This window comes from Balaenoptera ricei, chromosome 18, assembly GCF_028023285.1.
Source record: "Balaenoptera ricei isolate mBalRic1 chromosome 18, mBalRic1.hap2, whole genome shotgun sequence".
Lineage (NCBI taxonomy): Eukaryota > Metazoa > Chordata > Mammalia > Artiodactyla > Balaenopteridae > Balaenoptera > Balaenoptera ricei.
In genome coordinates this window covers 11,370,718-11,390,303 of record NC_082656.1, presented here as the reverse complement: position 1 = coordinate 11,390,303, position 19,586 = coordinate 11,370,718, and the positions used below count along the sequence as shown (strand labels likewise).

The 19,586-nt window shown below is 37.9% G+C and overlaps 2 protein-coding genes across 17 annotated transcripts in view; one reads left to right on the top strand and one right to left on the bottom strand.

Moving 5' to 3' along the window:
- NBEA (neurobeachin) overlaps nucleotides 1–9,491 on the bottom strand; it is a 612,623-nt gene extending 603,132 nt beyond the window's left edge. For 7 of the 8 annotated variants that reach the window (XM_059902450.1, XM_059902451.1, XM_059902453.1 and 4 more), the window contains exon 1: nucleotides 9,195–9,491. In XM_059902450.1, coding sequence (XP_059758433.1) covers nucleotides 9,195–9,491 — 297 coding nt within the window. The remainder of the gene's footprint in view (nucleotides 1–9,194) is intronic. The other variant, XM_059902457.1, reaches the window with a different exon arrangement.
- Nucleotides 9,492–9,843: 352 nt separating this feature from the next.
- Nucleotides 9,844–19,586, top strand: part of LOC132352370 (uncharacterized) — a 515,897-nt gene continuing 506,154 nt past the window's right edge. For all 9 annotated transcript variants that reach the window (XR_009498696.1, XR_009498692.1, XR_009498698.1 and 6 more), the window contains exons 1-2: nucleotides 9,844–10,157; nucleotides 10,336–10,402. Coding sequence is in view for 2 of the 9 variants with exons in the window: in XM_059902824.1 (XP_059758807.1) it covers nucleotides 9,994–10,157; nucleotides 10,336–10,402 (231 nt within the window). In the remaining 7 variants the exon portion in view is untranslated. The remainder of the gene's footprint in view (nucleotides 10,158–10,335; nucleotides 10,403–19,586) is intronic.

The window sequence follows — 19,586 nt, the reverse complement described above, 5'->3', positions numbered from 1 at the left end:
ACTCCAAGAGGGAGGTATTATTTACCCAGGATCACCCTTCATGTCCTAGTATACATCCACATGTGAAATTCAGCCATGTCAAGGAAGGAAGAGATAGAAGGAATTCTAGGCAAAGGAAGCTGTGTCACCTCACGCCTATTCGTTCCCCAATTTGCCACTAGGAAAAACTACCCCAGACACTGTTAAAGACTATGTGGGATTCAGAACAGACCCCCTATGTTTCATTAGAAGGTGGACACCTGAGATTTCTTCTCTGACAGGTTCACCAGCTCAGGTAATCCAAGCTAAAACAGAACTCAGTTTCAGTTAGATCATTATTTTCCTTCTATGATCATATGGTCATCAGGCTCAAGATAAGAATAAAAATAACAATAGTAAATACTATACAAAGTTAGCTTTGTACCAAGCACTTTACATATATTAATTCATTTAATCTGTACAACCTTATGAGGTAACTTCTTTACACATAAGGAAACTGAGGCACGTAAGTGTGAATGGCTGTATAATATTTCATAACATAGATATAAAATTACATAACCTTTTCCTAATGTGAACATATACGTTATTGCTAATTTTTTATATCATTAAACTACATTTAACCCTCATACTTGTCCACAGGTAATTTTTCCTTAGCCTAAAGAACTAAGGATTAATGACAAGAACCTCTTTAAACTTCTTGACGCATATTGGGAAAATGTCATTCAGAACAGCTGTACCATTTTACATGCCCAACAACGTCATTTAAGATTATTTTAGCATGCTGACAAAACACTGGTAATTTTCCTTTTAATCATTTCTTTTTCAGGGTATCTCACTATTACCTTATGTTCTTATTTAGTGAAGATGAATTTTCGTAATAATTAGCAATGTCTCTTCCTTCTTGAAATGCATCAAGTCCTTTGCCAAATTATTTTTCTTATGATTTGTCCTACGATACTTAATACCTAAAGTTTTTTTATAATTTTAATTCTAAATATTAGTTAGGAATCACTGGAGTGCAACAAATAGAAACCCGATTCAAACTGGCTTAAGCAAAACAAGAAATGTATTAGCTTAATGCACTGAAAAGCCTGGCAATGTAAGTGACTTGAAAGCCTCCAAAGATGTCATCGGTAATCTCTTGGTTCTTGGTGCCTCTGTGATAGCTCTATCCTCAAGCATACTCTGCGTCATGGTAGCAGAGTGACAGTCATATCTAGACTTACATTCTAACATCTTAGCAACTCCAGTGATGAGTATCTTTTTCTTTCTCCAGCAGAATGAAAGGAGTTATCAAGCTTTCGCAGATGTACAGGTAGATATTTAACCAATATCTGTTACTGATGGGCCAAGTACAGTTTCTATTCCTGGTCCAGGAAAGCAGAAAGGAGTCCAGGGAAACCCCAAACCATATAAACCAAGAATCAAGAAGAGATGACTCCTCAATCAAAAAATTCAGAACTGTTAACAGCAGAAGGAATGGATGCTACGCAGCCAAAACCAAAAGAAATCGACAACATTCTAGCCCTTGGCTACCCAGCCACCTTATACATTCACTTCTTTCCATACATATAACTTCTTAAATTTCCATGTTTAACAATGTTACTATCTTAACCACAACAGAAAATGCACTCATCACTTCACCATGGGTCTGGGAGGCAGGGAGGAAAACAAAGACAATGCCAAGTTACTGGATCCAGCTACAAGTCTGAAATCTTTGTGCTATTAGTATTATTCTTGGTCAGTTCCAAACATGCATTTTTTCATGGTACCTCATAATCTGACAATATATATCTATGTAATAAATTTAACTATCCCCCATTAATCAATATACAATGGCAAAAGAAAAAAATAAATAATAATAATGCCCACTTAGAAGAGTGGAGAAGATAAATATGGAGGAAATAATCAAGAGGACATGACTGTTAGCTGACCCATGAGCTGGATCTGGGCAATCAGAGGCTCCTCACCCCCTCCTCTGTTCTTAGAATATATACTCTGCCTACTGTTCCCACAGTGGGAACACTTCCAAGGAAATAGCCTTGAGAGCAAGGTGTTGTTGAAACCATCTGGATGGTATATGTGACTGAACTCAGTTAAGGCCTCTGTAGTTTAACTTTTAAGATTCTGGCAGGCAGGTGTAGAGACCACTCATCTTGCGGCTGCCCAAGACAAGCCTCATAAGCTCCCCTGCTTAATAAACATGCCAGCTACCAATCTGGAGTGGTCTGCCTCTTTTCTTCAGTCTCTCCTTGCCCTCTGTGCATGGGGACCAGTTTGCAAATCAACAGTAAACAAATCATGGTCACTAATTCAAACCACAGTCCATATACTACTGGTCAGAGTAGCAAGAATTGCTTGTTACGGGAATGGAGTCTCTTGGTCAACCAATCTGGATGCACTTATTACCACTATCTCAGAAGACCTCACTTGTCCATTATCCTCTATGGCCTCAGATTTTCCTTCTAGCAGCTGTACTGCTTTAGCAACCCACTTCCTCTTACTGAGGCTTAGAACTGCCTTAGAAGTAAAAAGAACACAGGTCTTTGTTTACCAGGCTTGAGGTTGCCCTGGAAATAGTTTCCCTAAAAGCTCAGTAAGCTTTTGGTCAATTTATTTCAGTCAACTGGATGAACTAGTAACCAAAGCCAGAGATCTTGTCAAGATACCAATCTACCTTTTAAATTTCATAGCAATATTCAGTCTCATAGCAATAGGCCTTCACATTACTCATCCCTTAAAAACCTCTGCTTAATGATTTCCCTTGAAGCAATGTGAAATAATAAGCTGGATGAGGAGGCACAGCTATTCTATCACTTGTTCCCTGGTTGCATCCTCTTTTAAAACTCTTTAGTAAATGGATTGTTATTTTGGTCAGGAGGTTGGGAGTATAATGCATGAGGTGCTTGAGAGAAGCTTGTAAAACAGAACTTTACCTGGCTTTAAACTCCTTCTTTCCTTTTACCAATTTTAGCATGGGGTAAAAAAAAAAAAAAAAAATTGGGCTTTCCAACCCTCAAGGTTCTTGATTTTTCTGATTCTCTTGTATGGTAGCTACAGGCAGAAAAGACCTCTCTTACTTGGAAGGACAATATTTTCTCCCCTCTGTGCTCTCAAGCATTCCAGCTTGGACCAAAGCAAACTCCTTTCTTATATGGCAAGAAGTGGACAACACACCTGAGGATCCCTAAAGTTCCAGCTTTAGTAGCTCCATGGGCAAAGACAACCCAGGTGACCATCGAAACAGCTGCTCCATAATTCCTTTTAAGGAATTGCTAGGGGAAAGCAGTCCTCACTGCCTTGAACTCCATTTCAACATTCAAGGTCTGTTCCTACAATACCCCACTTCCAGTTACTAATGTCTACACTAGTAAGAATTCCTTCCATTTACAAGTGACAAAAATCCAATTTAAACTGACTTAAAGCTAATAACAATAATAAACTCTGAAAGAGAGAATTTAATGGTTAGAAGAGAATCACCACAGACACAGAGAACTCCAAGTGCTCAAGCAGAATCAAGAATATATTTATCTCTCTTGGTTTCACACTTGGTCAAATTCTAATACAGGTACTTACAGCTATAGGATGAGTCTACCAGTTCAACATCCCCAACAGGAAGAGTTCCCAAGTCCTGTGACTCACCCTGTGGCTCCCCTCAGGTTAAATGCTCATCCCTGAACCAATCACGGTGATTGTGGACATGTCTGGGTTATACACCAGCCCACCTGAACCCACCTGAACCAGCTGAACTAAGAATGGAGGATGAGTGGTTCATTAAAGGAAAATTGAGGTACTATTACCAAAAAGGGGAAATGTATGCAAGACAGACAGAAACAAGAAATGCCCACTATTCCTAGTAACATGACAAATGGTTACAATTTTTTTTTAAATTTCTATTCAATGCCATAAATATTATTCTTTGTTTAAAATAATGTGATCTTAGTTACATGTATATATATTTGACATACATATATTGAAAAGTAATTACCAGATTCTTATTCCAAGATGTCAGTTCAAAATAATATTTACATATATAGTAATGCCTACATAGAGAACATCATACATATTCAACAAATATTTCTAATTATAAGAATAGGCAATACATTAACTTTATTTACATGAGTCTAATTTATTTCAAGATCTTGGGTCTGGACCCTACTGTTGAACAGAATTTCAGAAACTTGTCCTCTACTGCCTAATAATGCTGTCCTGCATACTCAAAATGCACTTAACTTATCCAAGAGCCAGAAATACAAAAAATAAATATACATAATATAGGCTTTTGCTCTCACAGAGTTCACAGCATAGGAGTGGAAACATGTATAAATAACTAAATACTATACACAATACTAGAGAATGATAGGTATATCTTTGTATAAGGAAATATGCTGACATTGCACAAAATATCAGAAGTACAGGCAATAAATGAAAAATCTATGAAAGTGATGCAGGGGTTCCCTGGTGGCGCAGTGGTTGAGAGTCTGCCTGCCAATGCAGGGGACACGGGTTCGAGCCCTGGTCTGGGAACACGGGTTCGAGCCCTGGTCTGGGAAGATCCCACATGCCGCGGAGCGACTAGGCCCGTGACCCACAATTATTGAGCCTGCGCGTCTGGAGCCTGTGCTCCGCAACAAGAGGCCGCGATAGTGAGAGACCCGCGCACCGCGATGAAGAGTGGCCCCCGCTTGCCGCAACTGGAGAAGGCCCTTGCACAGAAACGAAGACCCAACACAGCCATAAATAAATAAATAAAATAAATAATTAAATTAAAAAAAAAAACCCAACAGAAACTGATGCAAAATAATATTAAAGTAAATAGTCAAAAATGTGGATGATTGAATTGTATAATACTGCTACATCGGTGATCCAAAATGGGAGCTGATTTTGCTGGAACCAATGAATTTCTTGACACTGTGTTTGAAAAATATATAGCAAAAGATGAGGGAACCTTGAGAGATATTTAATTAACCACATAGTATTTGCCAAAAACTGACTAGCAATATAAAAAATACTAATTTAAAATTAATATAACTTGATCACAGACTCGTTACAGAATATATGCTGCTTAATGTCATTATATGACTAAATTAATACTTTTGAGGAAAACCTCAGAACTCCTTAAGATATTGAAACTTCCAATAATTTACATATGCACTCAATTTAATTTTCAATACCTGATAACAAGATTAAAATATAATTCAAATTAATATGAAAAGACTTACATGTCAACCTAAATTAAAATGTAGGAAATTCTCTTTTAATATAAATAAATGTGGTTTTATTAATATTAAGGACTTAATATTAAGGACTTCATGATTCAAAAATGCAACCACATATTTTTAGAGTAAATTTAGTTTAAAAACACATCTTTTGTTTGTGAAATTAAAAATACCTTGAAAATATAATTTTAAAGATATTTATATCAATCTGCAAATGAAAAAAACTCTAAGGAAGAAAAGTTACTGTCACATTCAAGTATAGAAGAATAACTTTCAAATTTCCTTTGAACAATAATACCATGATCCATATGTCAAGAGAAGAGAGGCACTTAGCCCACAAAGTCCTCTCAAAGTATCTTGTTATGCTTTTAATACAATATACAGTATGCCACTTAGCACGTAAAAAAATAAAATTATCAGAGGACATATTTTCTACAGCTAAAGATATTGCACTAATATATTGCACAATTTGTGAAAAAATAACTACAAATTAAATGCTATAGATTTATACTACCAAAGAGAGCTATTCAAAAAAGTCCTAGTGTCAATTCTTTAAGTAAATATTAATCCTTTATTTTATCTTTTCTAAAAATAAGTTTATATTAAAATCTGTGATAAGAAGACACGTTCATGTTATAAACAAAGAACACATTATGTATACATAGAATTTACTTCAAGGAAGGAAAAACTTTATATAAATATATGTTAAGTGTATTTATAAAGTAAGCAATGGATTAAGTAGTATGCCTGTTTTATAATTGAAACAACCAACAAAGTTCCTTTTCTACAGTTAAGTGCTCTTATACTGCCACATTAAATAATACCTCCCAAAGCCAAAATTTGTTGATGATCAGTTTTTTCATCGGTAAAGCTACAATGCAAAATCCTTGACAATACACTCTCACTGTAACCTATTTACAAACTTACTCATCTTCCTGATCCTGTCCACCTTGTATTTGAATGTTTCAACTATAATATCATTGTACAAATACGTTCATCTACAATGGAAATTACTCATTTTATTTCTCACTCCATGGTGATTCTTCAACAAATTCCCACAATCCACCTAATAGTGGAAATGGACCTCTACCTTTGGCAAAAGAAAAAAGCCCCAAAATTACAACCATGGCTGTGTTAAAGGAGTCCTATATTTTAACGCATACTTCAACTTTACTCTGAAAAACTTTTAATTCTTTGGGCAAGGCATGTGAGAAACCTAACAACCAAGTATCAGTATTCTCATCATATAAAGAAAAATAACGTACAGAAAAAAAAGGAAAAAAATATTCTGACAAAGGTGACTGAGACAGGGTTTTGTTTAAGGTAGAAACCGTTTTGTTTTGAAGTTTCATTAGTTCTCCTTCCTTTCTTTTCTGTCATAGAAATCACTGTGATAAATATTTCACTATTCCACCTACTTTTTAATTTAATGTTTTAAATTAAGACTGAAAACTGAAAAAACTCATTTTAGAGATTAATATTAGAGGCTTCCAACCTTTAGCAAGTCACTGAGTGCCCTAAATGGATTTTACTGATTTACTCATTAAATAAATAGAATTAAGTTTTGATAATTATTTTTTAAATGCCTAGGATCTCCAAATATTTTCTCAATCAACTTAAATTTTCACATGACATTTTCATCATGAGTATATTGGAAAGATAAAGCACTAAACCTACCATTCAAGAAATACTACACTGCAAATGACTAATGTGTATTCCACAATCAATATAATTAACAACTTAATAGTAAATAGCTCCTTTTGTCATTCTTTTCCCCAAAAGTTTCCATTTAAAGATCAATTGTACTCTTTCAATACATACAAAGAAATTTTAAACCTAACTTTCTTTATGCCAAAAATAAAAATGTCTTTGTAACTCAGTTACAATGTCTTAAATGGATTTGGGGATATACCATGTCAGTATTACCTTATTTCTGATTACTCTAATTAAGCTTAACAGTAAAGTTAATCTTTAAAATAATGTTTGCATATTGAGACTTCATGCCAGATTTTCACTGCACTGAAGAGAATTAAATTTCTTTTTTACCTCAAAAGAAATATTTCACTTCCTTTCCTAACCTACTGTGTATCTATAGAACCCCATCTGTTAAGAACTGATCCAGCATACATTGCTACTGCTGCAGAGTCCAAACTGGTTACACATTCAAATCAGTTTCCAGCTTGTGAGAGCCTCTATTGCCTCTTATCACATTAAAATGTATTAAGTAAGCATACAAATACTTATTAAAAATAACCTAATATCACACCATCTAAGGTAAAAATGGTATTGGAAATCTGGAAAACTGTAAAAAAAAAAAACTTTAAATGTTTCCTTTTAAATTTACATAAATACAGTACCTGATAACCTACTAACGTATTTTGAGATTTCATCTCTTTAAAAAAAAAAAAGGCAAGTACTGACCTCCTATTTGCAGCTGGTTATAATTAAAACACCCAAGAAAACAATATTTCTATTAGTGTCTCGAAAAGAATTTGGTTATACCAACGCACTGACAGTCCCCCAAACTTACACTGACTTTTTGTGATTTGTTTGATAGGTACACAGAAGTACAAAGAGGTGTTTGGTATTTAAACAGGAATAAATATAACAAAGAAAAGTCAAATTCTCTTATCTTTGACGTGACATCCCAGCAAAACAAACAAACAAACAGCTTTAACTCTTCTGTGAATTTAAGAGGTACGTAAACCAAAGACATTATCTAATCCCTGTCCCTGTCTCAGGGCACCACTGCTGTAGCTGCAGCTTTCTTTCAGTTTTCCAACAGATCAAATAAAAATAATTGCTTAGCTGAAAATTCTGACTGCATGGGTGTGATAAAATCTCCTTGCAAGCAAATTTTTATATTCCTGTGACTCCACACCAAATACAATAGTCAACTGATTGCTTCTGATTTAAGCTTGCCTTCCAAAACCCAACCTTACAGTTTGTCAAAGACTAGGTATTGCAGAGGAAACTGTTTAAAAAGCTTTGCTGCAGCAAAAACTGCACATACAAAGCATTAAAACATGAATTAATCTTAAATGAACGAGTCTTATTATCCGAAATCTATGATTCTCCTCTCTTTATTTCTTCCCCATGTCTTCCCCTGACATCTTGAACGCTTCTTAGCCTCTCTGTAGATAGATATCGCAAAACATTAAGTCATACACAGTTCTGCAGTAACTCTTTCTTATCACGAAGGAAACCAAAACCTAGGGTTGAATTTAACACCTTTCCTCTAATCTTTATCCACATGCCATGCTCTCTGAAGGCAACCATAGAAATCAACCTGTATGATTTGGTGTCCTTACATTTTAACATCTCATGTGCACAAAAAATGACTTAAGAGGTCAGCATATTCAGGGCAATATTACAAAGAAAGGAAGGCTACCTAAAAAGAGATTGGGGTGTGGGGGGGAGATACAGCCACAACACTCTCCAACATAGCCTCGTAATATATTTAAAGGCAGATGCAAAACTGCATCATTTTTCCTCCTCAGTGGAAAACATCACCTCCCAGCTGCTCAAGTTGGACTTAATGCGCTTCTCGCATTTCAGCAGCACCGGGGAATTTAGGCTCCAGGGGCAAGGCTTCCATCCTCAGAGAGCCACACCACGGACACTTAAGAGTGTCGGAGAAAGAACCCCAGAGAAAAGGAGGCCTTCCGCTCCCCCTAACTAAACTCTCAAGTCAACCCAAAACCCGCACGGCAAGGAACAATTGACGACTCAGAGTCATGAGAAGTGATAATAAGCGGTGTTAAGTTGGGCACTGCGCTCAGGTGGCAAGAGAGGAACGGAGGAGAGAAGGGAGGTGGCGTGGCTTGGGCAGCGCGCAGGCAGGTCACCCGCTAAGCAATACCCGCCGGACGATCTGGGCTCGCAGGGACGCGCTGCGTGTGTGACCGGGGGGGTGGTGGAGGGGTGGGAGCCAGCGTCTGGGGAGGGAGGCCATGGGGGCTGGGAGGCAGATGGCGAGCACGCCTTTTCCCTTACCAGGTTGAGCACCGTCTCCACGATGTCCCTGTTGCTGACCTCTCCGACCTGTATGAGTCCAATCAACACTGCGAATTTCATCCGGATGTTGCGGATCGGCACCGAAGGGTTAATCATCCCCGCGGGCAGCACCACCGAGCCGGAGCCGGACGCCCCTCTCAGCTCCCCCATCCCGCTGCCGCCACCACCGCTGCCCCCGCCGCCGCCGCCGCCGCCTCCGCCTCCGGCCCCGACGGCGATGAGCCCCACGGGTTGGGGCTCGAGCCCCGGGCCCGGGCCCGGCTTCTCGCTCGCCATTTGCCCCCCTCCTGAGGAGAAGGAAAGAGCCGCGGCGCTGCCTCCGCCGGTACCGTTATACCTGCCTCGGCCCCCGCCCCCCGGCCGTCGCCTCGGAGCCCCAGCATCCACCAGCGCCGCGGCGCCGGGCCCGCTCCCCGCGTGCGCCTCCGCCCGGCCCTTTCCGGCGCCCTCCCCGGCGGAGGCGGAGGGTTATTCTCAGGCTTATTCCCGGCGGTGGCGGCGCCGCTAACCGCTGCCGGCGAGCGGCAGTGCCCGCCCAGCAGCTGTGCCGCTGGGGCCGCCGCTGCCTCCTCTCGCTCCCCCTCTCGGTCCGTCCGGCCCGGCCCGCCCCCCGCGGAGATGCTGCCGCCGCTCCGAAAAGCCCTGAGGCGCGAGCAGCTGGCCGCGGCGCTGGCCGGTGCTGAAGCTCAGGCTGTGGCCGATGCTACTACCGCCGCTGCCGCCACCGCTACGGGCGCCACTGTTGTTGTGAAGCCCCGACGCCGCCGCTCACTCCGCCATGTTGCCGCCCCCTGCCTGCGGTACCGGCCACTGCGCCTGCGCAGAGCCTCCGGGGGGCGGAACCCTCGTGCGCCCCCTCTTTTGCCCTGCCCTCCTTCTCCTTCCACCCACCCAGCCCGACACCCCTCGTCCCTCCCCCAACCACCCTGAACGGATAGACAGGTGAGCAGGTGCATGGGGACCGCTGCCAGACACTGGGGCGAGCTGGCAGAGGCGGGGCGGGTGGTGGCGTCCTCACAGTTTTTCCCCGGAGGGTGGACTCTCCCTGCGGGGAAAGACACAGAGTGTGTGTCTCGCCTTCGCTGCCACCTCCTTAATTCCCTCAATATCCTCTTGCTAGGAGGAGGCTCATCATCTTCGTCGTCGCATCCAGCAGCTGCTACTGCCAGTGCCAGGTGCCTTGTAAGGTAGGGGAGTGGCAAACGGCCTCTTTCTGCCCCTCTTCGCCCTTCCCTCACTCCAGCCCGCCGGGGCCCCCCTGGAATTTCCCAGTGAAAAAGTGGCTGGCAAAGCAGAAACAAACGCACTGTGCGGAATGATCCTGCATTGTCGGGGGAAGGATACAGATGGAGTATAAGGGCTCTTTTTCTACAGCCGTGAAAGAGGCTGACACCTGCACACACAGGCACGACTTAAAATAGAACTTGTCAAACAGTGATCCACTCTGGATGGAGCTCTGAACAACAAACAGTTCTCGAACTCACCTCCCAGACTAAAAAGGCTGTGCTATGTGACACTGTGGGGTAGTAGTTTGGTGGGAGCCACAAATGCCACATTTTAAAAATCAGTAACCATCCTCAGGTATGATGCCAGTTAATGATGCCTCCTTTTTTCTTAGGCATGTACAGTTCAGGGAATTATCTTAAAATATGGGTAATTCTCTGCCAGCCTAGATGTGTGGTAAAGGTAGATTTCTGTGTCTTCACATATATAGAATGAAAAAATTACTTTTAGTTTAAAAAATTAAAATGTATACAGCAATCTTGCTGCTCGTGTTGAATTAAAACTATATAGGCATGACTGCTGTTTTCCTCGAAATGAAGAATGTAATTTTATTTCACATTTCATGAGGTATACCCTTTTCAATAAAGATAATGTTGGAAGACACCAGAACTGTTAGGTATCTTGAGGTATATTCAAGTCATTTTGTCATCTCAAGTGAAAACAGTCAATATACAAATCTGTTATAATCTGGTTTGTTATTACTCATATTTAATTGAATTGGCTAGTCAAGTTAACTCCCAGGATACTGGAACACATTAAAATTCTAAAGTACCACAGGTCATGTATAACAAAATTCCTCAAGACCAGTGCTTAGGATTAGTTCCTGGTTGTGTGTGTTTGTTTAAACTTGTGCTGAAGTAATTGAATTATTAAAATAGTTAAGCAAAAATTTCTGAAAGGAGTGGTGATTGGTGTGTCCATTTAAATTAAATAGCAAGTGAATTATAAAATGTTAGAAGGATTAAAAGTGTATGGGAAATTTACGACACCTCTAAGCCTTAATAGTGTGACTTAGATATGCTGTCACTGAAAAATCCTGTGACATATATCCACATATAACATTTTATCTGTCCCAAGTGAATAGCATCTACTTTTGCGAGCACTACTTTCATTTGCAAGTTTAAAATGATACATCTGTCTTACATGTGTAAATCCAGGTTGAAAGGTCATCACACTAGCTTCTTTTCACCCCACTGTTCATATATATGGCAGCAGGTTCTACCTTTTGCTACTTTTAGACTTTAAAAAGTGTTCTCCAGTTCCCTGTCAGCTCCTCGAAGTCGCTGGTACTGTGCAAAGTACACAGTCTTTTGAATCACACTCACAACTTACTACCTGTGCAATCTCCTCAAGTTACTGAACTCAGTCTTCTGATTCACTAACAGGGATTAGAATATCTATCCCATAAGGAAGTGAGAATTCAATGAAATAATTTCAACTCAGCAGCCAGCATATAGTAAATATGTCCTTGTACCCTTAGGATACAGGAACAGTCTGTGTTGAATGACCTGTAAACACATGTAGGAACAATTATAACCACCTACAAGGCTTTATAATTGCACAGTTACATGTTTTCAATACTGCCCCCCCCAAAGCATAAACTTTTAAAAATTCAAGCAGGTCTGTTTCATTTTAGTCTACAAACCTTCTTTTCTTAGAAATGTACCGGTAACTTAGCATTTGCATTAACAATATTTTGAACTGAAAGATAGCTATATAATGAGAAGCTACATATAATGTTCATTTTTAAATCTCCAGATTAAAAAATATATTTTATGTGGTGAATGTCAGTTTTGTATAGATTCTTGCTTTAATAAATGCATACCCATACTTCCAAAGGACAGTCCTTCAACGATAAGAAGCCCGTGAATCTGAGTTTCAAGAGACAACATTGTGTAATGGTTGAGAACACAGGCTCCAGACTCAGTGGAAGCTGGGTTTGGATTCCAGTTCCACCACCCACTTATCTGTGTGATCTGGGGCAAATGAATTCTCTTCAAAGCCTTATTTTAGCCATCCCAAAGTAGAGATTCATAGGATTAAAGGATGAAAGGACCTAATACATTTAAGATACTTAACAAGTAGCAAGTGTCGATAATTAATGTTTCCCTTCATTGGCTGTGGGAAAAGACAAAGCTGTAATTATTTTTGTGTTTTCAGCACCTAATATGTCTGGCTTATAACTTACATTTAATAAAGGTGTTTTAAAAATGAATGGGAATTCCCTGGCTGCCCAGTGGTTACGGCTTGGTGCATTCACTGCCGTGGGCCCGGGTTCAATCCCTGGTCAGGGAACTAATATCCTGCAAGCCCTGTGACCAAAAAAAAAAAAAAAAAGAATGAAAACAGCAGTTGTCCAGGCTAAATGTTCCCATTCCCTTCACCTGTCCTTTAAAGAGCAAGTTTCTTGCTTTCCTCTAACCTTTATCTGAGCAGGGTACTCCAAATCCTAGGTAGGTTTAGACAATATAAAATAGAGGGAAACTCTTACCTGAACCTCCATCTTTAGAAATAGATTTCCTGTTAATGTATCCCCAAGTCAAATTAGTTTGCTTTGGTTTGGTTCTGGGTTTTCCAGCAACATGACACCAGTGATTCATGTTTCGCATGTAGTAGGTTCTCAAACAATTTTGGTTCCATTCCCCTCTCATCTTAAAATTATTGTGAACTGAAACACCAAGGTTCTGTTTTGTTGTTGTTTTGTTTTGTTTCTAGACATGCTGCTCCTAGGCAGCAGCACATATCCAATCTGTAGCTTTACAAGTAGATTTGGAGATATAAAGTGCAGAATTGTACATATCTATTGTAGATTTAATTTAATTTTTATTTTATTTAAATTTTCTATTTACTTTTCTATTTAAATTTAATCTGCTAGGAGTTTCTTAATCCTGATTATATCATGCAAAAACTTTGTCTTCTTATTATTACCTTATTATCTGCAAATTTGAGAATAATCCTTCTATATCGTCATCCAAATATTTTATTGAATAGGATAAAAACAGCTCTGTAGTTCCTAGAAACATTCTGATTGAAATCAATTCACATTTTTCAGACTGTGGGTCCCAACCCATTAGTGAGTCATGAAATAGATTTAGTAGGTTACAACCAGCAGTTTTTTTTTTTAATGAAATATAATAGAAAAATATAGAATGGAAAACATCACAGCGCATCCATTATTTTAGTTATGTGCACGCACATGCACATACACAGACACACATACATATGTACATGTATCTTACCAGATAATATGAAAAATCTATTTCTCACTGCAAGTCATTGTCCAAAAGTTTGAAAACCACTGATTTAAGCACCCGTTTGGTATAATTTGTCCCAGAGGATATCATAAGGGACATTGACAACTGGCTAGTTGAAGTCTGGATACACTCTGTCTCTGTATCTGAGCAAAATTAAAGTAAAAATACATAGATGTGAATTGTTATCAATTTTCCTGACACCTATTTCACAAATAAGAAAATGTGTTTGATTTGATAACAGGACTTATTGCTCCCTTTCTAATGAATGAGCCATTCTAGTATCTCACCTGGAGGTAGTATTAAGCTACTTGCTGTGGGTTTTCAAGAATTTTTCTCCTCTTTCTCCCTTTGGCACTTTAATCCTCTGGCACATCTACTTCTCTGTGAGTTCTCAAAGACCATTGAGAGTTGCTCAGTGATCTAGTTTTCAGATTCTTTCAGGATCAATGGATATAATTTGTCCTGCCTCGGGGACTTCAAACCATTTAGACTAGCTAAGTGCCTATTTACAATTTCTTCACCAAACTTAAACTTCAGTTTCTTCCAAGTACTATTAGTACTACCTTTTCACTCCACTACTTTTTCTCCTAAACAGGAAACACACACACACAATAGAAATTAAATATTTGTTAACAAATTTGGTTGATGCTTACCAACCAACAAATATCTAAGTGCCTACTGTGTGCAAGAAAATAAACTAGTTGAAATGTATGTTTTCAAATTTTCCATTTAGAGAAATATTGTGTTTACACATGCAAAGTTAATCAGCAAGTCAACACATTAAAAATATCAAATGAATGGTACAGAAATAATAAGTACTCTTGAATTTCAAAAGAACTAGACATCATACAAACATCCCAATGTACACATATACCCTCAAACATCCACATAAATCTACATACAAATGCACCACACACATGCATACTCAGCATCAGATTAGCCATACCTCTGTCCGTTCTTCCTTGGCAATTTGTCTAGCATGTACTTCATCCTTCATTCAGGTGAGAGCCTGCTCACTTCATACCTGGTCTCCTTGTCTCCACTCTCACTCTTCTTTAGTCCATCATATACACAGGTAATTTTCCTGAAGCTCCACCTTGATGGACAGATTGATGTGGTTCAGAATTTTAAATTTATTTATCACATTAGCTTCTACATGCATACATGCCACCCGCTCAGAAGATCACTAGTAATTCTCTTTGCCTAACAAATTAAACCCAGAGTCCTTATCTTGGTACCAGAGGCCCTTCATACTTTACCTTGCTTTCTTGTTTTACCTCATTCTATTCCTGACAGGAACCCTGTAACAGTGGTTTGCAACCTCTTTGTGTGTGTACAGCTCTCTTCATCATTAAAAAATTTGCAGACTCCTAGACTCTTACCTGAGAGATTTATTCTTTTAATATCCATTGATTGAGAAAAGTACAGTAATGAAAAAGTATTAACAATTTAATAATGCTATTTGAATATTTTTACCTTTTTAAAACCACAACATCTACATGTATTTGAAACACACACACACACACACACACACACACACACAGTTGTGGGTTGAATTGTGTCCCCCAAAAAGATATGTTCCAGTCCAACCCCCAGTACCTGGGAATGTGACATTGTTTGGAAATAAGGCCATTGTAAATGTAATCAATTTCAGATGAGATTATACTGGAATTATAACCTCATTATAAGAAGGAATGATTCATCCTTAAAGCATTCAGAAAAAGCATGGCTCTTCTGATACCTTGATACTTCTAAACACCGGAACTGTGAGGGAATACATTTCTGTTGTTTTAAGCCACTTAGTTTATGATACTTTGTCACAGCAACCCTAGGAAACTAACATACATGCATGCAACATAAATTGTTTGATATTTATTCTGTCCACAAACAATTCCTAGTATATAAGTATTCTTGGATCACTTTCAATAATTCTGAGGTCCCCAGGTTGGGAAACAATGCTTTAGCCAACCCGAATTACTTTGTCCCCAGTTAATACATTGTGCTTTTATACTTCGTTGGCTTCCTCATGTTTTTCCTTCTATCCATAGCACTAGTCCTCCTCATCTCCCCTACTGAAATCCCTACCAGCTGAAATGCCACCTTCATGAATAAATTCATGATACCACCTAAAGAAAGGTGATCTGAAACTTTCTACCCATTTCCAGCATTAAAAAAAAATGATTCTGTTTTTTTTCCCCCCAGGTAGCATATAAGTTGGCATAATTTCACTTAAATAAATTAATAGTTTCCATCCTCTTTGCCTCATTTGCCAAGAGTAAGAAATTCACATGACAATATATGTAGTCACCTAAACCCCCTTCACTGAAAAATTTTTAAATGTACAGGTATAATTATTTTCATACTAACAAACAATGACCAGTAAATTTCTCTTTCTTTTACACAATGACAGCCAATACACTGTCGTTGTTGTTGTGTTTGGTATACATGTGTTAGAGAAAGACAAGTATGTTAAGGAATGAGGTTTACAGTTCATTGTTTTTAACCATTAAAGCTGTCATAGCCTGTTCATCTCCTATCTGCCATGCATTTTTACATGTATTATTTCTAACCCTGACTTCAGTTCTTGAAGTAAGATATTATTGTCCCCATTTTTCAAACGAGGAAACTAGTATGAAGAGAGGTTGTCAGTTGTGCAACTCATATTTTAGGAAGTGACAAAATTAGGATTTGATCCTGGTTATGGCTGGTCAAGTCCTCAGGTTTAGTCACTATCCTACATGGCCACATTGGGACCTAGACTATGGCCATTATTCTATTTTTACCAAATTTGCCAGATGAGAGATAATGAGACTGGGCAAGTTCATGGGAAAAAGAACAAAGTCATCATGTTTTTGCACGTTTTGGTGAAAGCCCACCAAGAGATGATCTCTAGAGTCAACCTGGTTTTATATCTCTGTGCCTATAAAGGTTCAAAAAACTCCATTAGCCTTTTTGTTTCCTGGGAATCATTTTAATTCTAGACAAAAATTACTTGGAATAAATAAATTGTTTTTAATTATGTTCATTAAGATTAACCAAAATTAATCGCACAGTCCCGTTAATGTATCACTCCTTATTATGCTTTTCTGGCAAAGACTTCGTTATATGTCTAATTAACCATTAATCTCCTAGTCCCTGTTGAAAGTATTGTCACTGTATGTCTATATAGTTATAATAAAAAAGCACATACTCTGAGTAGAAGGAGGAAAAGAATGCTATGAGGAAGTATCCAAGAGTTCTTTAGAATAGTTATCTCTTTAATAGAATCTCTGCAGAGAAACAAAAAGTATCTTTACTAACTTTAGCCCAACTAAGAAGCAGTGCATAGATTCAGTCTGAGCATAGTCCTGGTGCAGAAAGCTTTGGATTAGAGCCTTTCTCTAATGGTGCCAGCAGCCATAGCCCATAGGTTAACCAGTGGAAGAATGTCTTGATTTATTTATATATATATACATATATATATATACATATATATATGTATATATATAAATATGGAACCACCTCATTGCTCAGTTAACAGGTAGTACATGGAGGCAATCTGAGGTTTATGTTTTGGTTTTCTGCGGCTATAGTATATCTGTCTTCACTTATACACAAGAGTCAGGATCAGAAGAGAAAAGGAAAGGAAAAGTGGAACAGACTACCTGGACTGTAGCTTCTATCTGAGAGTTTAATCTTATACATTTTGGGAAACTCGTTATATACAGCCTCTTTGTTGTTAACGTGAAAACGAATCTTAAATAGCACAGATAATCATAAGGTTAAAGGATATCTTAAGGGTCAAGATACTTCGTCACATTCAGTGCGTTTGGGTATCTGTTAAATAGACATGAATGTGTATATAAAACTTTATTTCTGTTTGGCTAATCTAAGTTTGTGAGAAGTAGATGGAATGTCCTATGTTGGCTACAGCTTTATCACTGGTTTCTTTGTTTCTATTAAAACAAGCTCAGCCTGATTTCTTTTGCAGTGGCAAGAAGACGTAACAGAGCATGTTTCAGGGCCGTTTGCATTCAGTGAAGCATAGAAAGATGATGGCCACATGATTTGCCCTCATAATTCATACCACGGTGTTTTCCTTAGTACACACAACAGAAAGCTCACGTGGTTACATTATAAAGTAGACATTTCTACCAAAATAAGACATTTCTACCAAACATTTCATTGTTTTTTTGTCTTAACATTCCCATCCTAATCCCAAATAATCCTTTGAAGTAGGGTATAGTGGCTAAAAGAAGGGTTTTGAAATCAGATGGATTGGGTTCAAATGTGGACAAACAGACCTTGAACCTCATTCTATACCTGTAAAATATAGCTACCTCACATGTATTACTTGGAGTATTTAATGAGATTTAACATATAAAGCATTTAGAACAATGCCTGTAATAGGTACTCAATAGATGGTAGAAATTATGACTGTACATTATTAACACAAAAAGACAGTAGAATTTTGTGAGTTTTTAAATTATATAATGGAGTACACTAGTATCTGCTTATTTTATCTTCATACAATGACCTGACTGTCCCTTCTTCAGAGAGCAAATAGAACAGTATTTTCTTCTTTAGTTTTGTTAAATAGCTATATGTATTCTGTATTTACAAGAGTTTTAACAATTTCCCTTTCTATCTCAAACTTAAAAGTTTTATCTCTGTTAAGTACATAAAACCTAATTAGCAATATATCTTTTCTTTGTTTTTCACTAGCCATAGGGAAAGAAGGCATATTATGAACTAGGATTTTTTCTCTGAGACTTTATAAACATAAAAAAGCCAAAAGAATAAGCAAATAATAATAATAAGATAATCCTTTATAATTTACTAACCCACACAACTAAATAGTCTACCAAACTGTATCTGAGGGTTTAAACCCAAATTTTGTCCTGTTGTTTCAATATCTGTTTCTCTACTTTTCATTTTCACTAAACTTTTTGTTATTGCTTTCTTTGTAAATAAAGTTTAGTATTTTAAGCTGATACCAAGACAGAGATTTTTTCCCTGATTTTCTTTTTTGAAGAGACAGTGGGACTTCATGTGATTAACTTTTTCAAATTATTTCTTAGTTATGTGTGTTTAATTTTGACATTGACTGGCAGGAACCCACAACACTAATGGCATCATTCATATGCCATAAACTTCTTAGCAATTGCTAAGGTTACCCACATAGCTTCCAGTTATATAAAATGTGAGTTGACAACTGATATTTTTGTATCTCTACTTTCTTTTCCTATCTACTAGTTATTTGGAATTGTCCTAACCTGGAATATTTATAGATTTCATAATGTCTTTCACTGTCTCAATACCTCTACTAATGCCTGTACTGAAAATGTCTTATATTGAATCACTGTGAAACATATATTAACTTTTCACATGTAAACAATACTGTTAATTGTTTTGAAAGTGAATTAGAGAGACATGGTCTCAGCACTCTAGAACTGTAAAATGTAATCTATTTGATGTTTAAATAAGGAAAATGCCAAAGGAAATATAATCATATATAACACAGATTAGGGTGAGAAAAGCGATGCAATCGAACTTAGAACATAGGAACTATAAACATGAAATAGTCAATATAATCGAAGCATCAATCCTTTAAGCTTTATGACCATCTACTCTTCAATAAGCATTAACCAGAAGTGAAATTTCATAGACTAATAAATTAATGAGCTTATTCCTCCAAAATTATTATATAAACAAGTAGCAACTCTGTAATATTCATTAGAGATTCATCAGAAAGCATACTAAAGAGTCTCAAATAATGAAACTATGAAACAGGACAACTTTAAAGAGACATTATCTATTTCTAACAGTGCATATTTGTTGTTAAATAAATGAA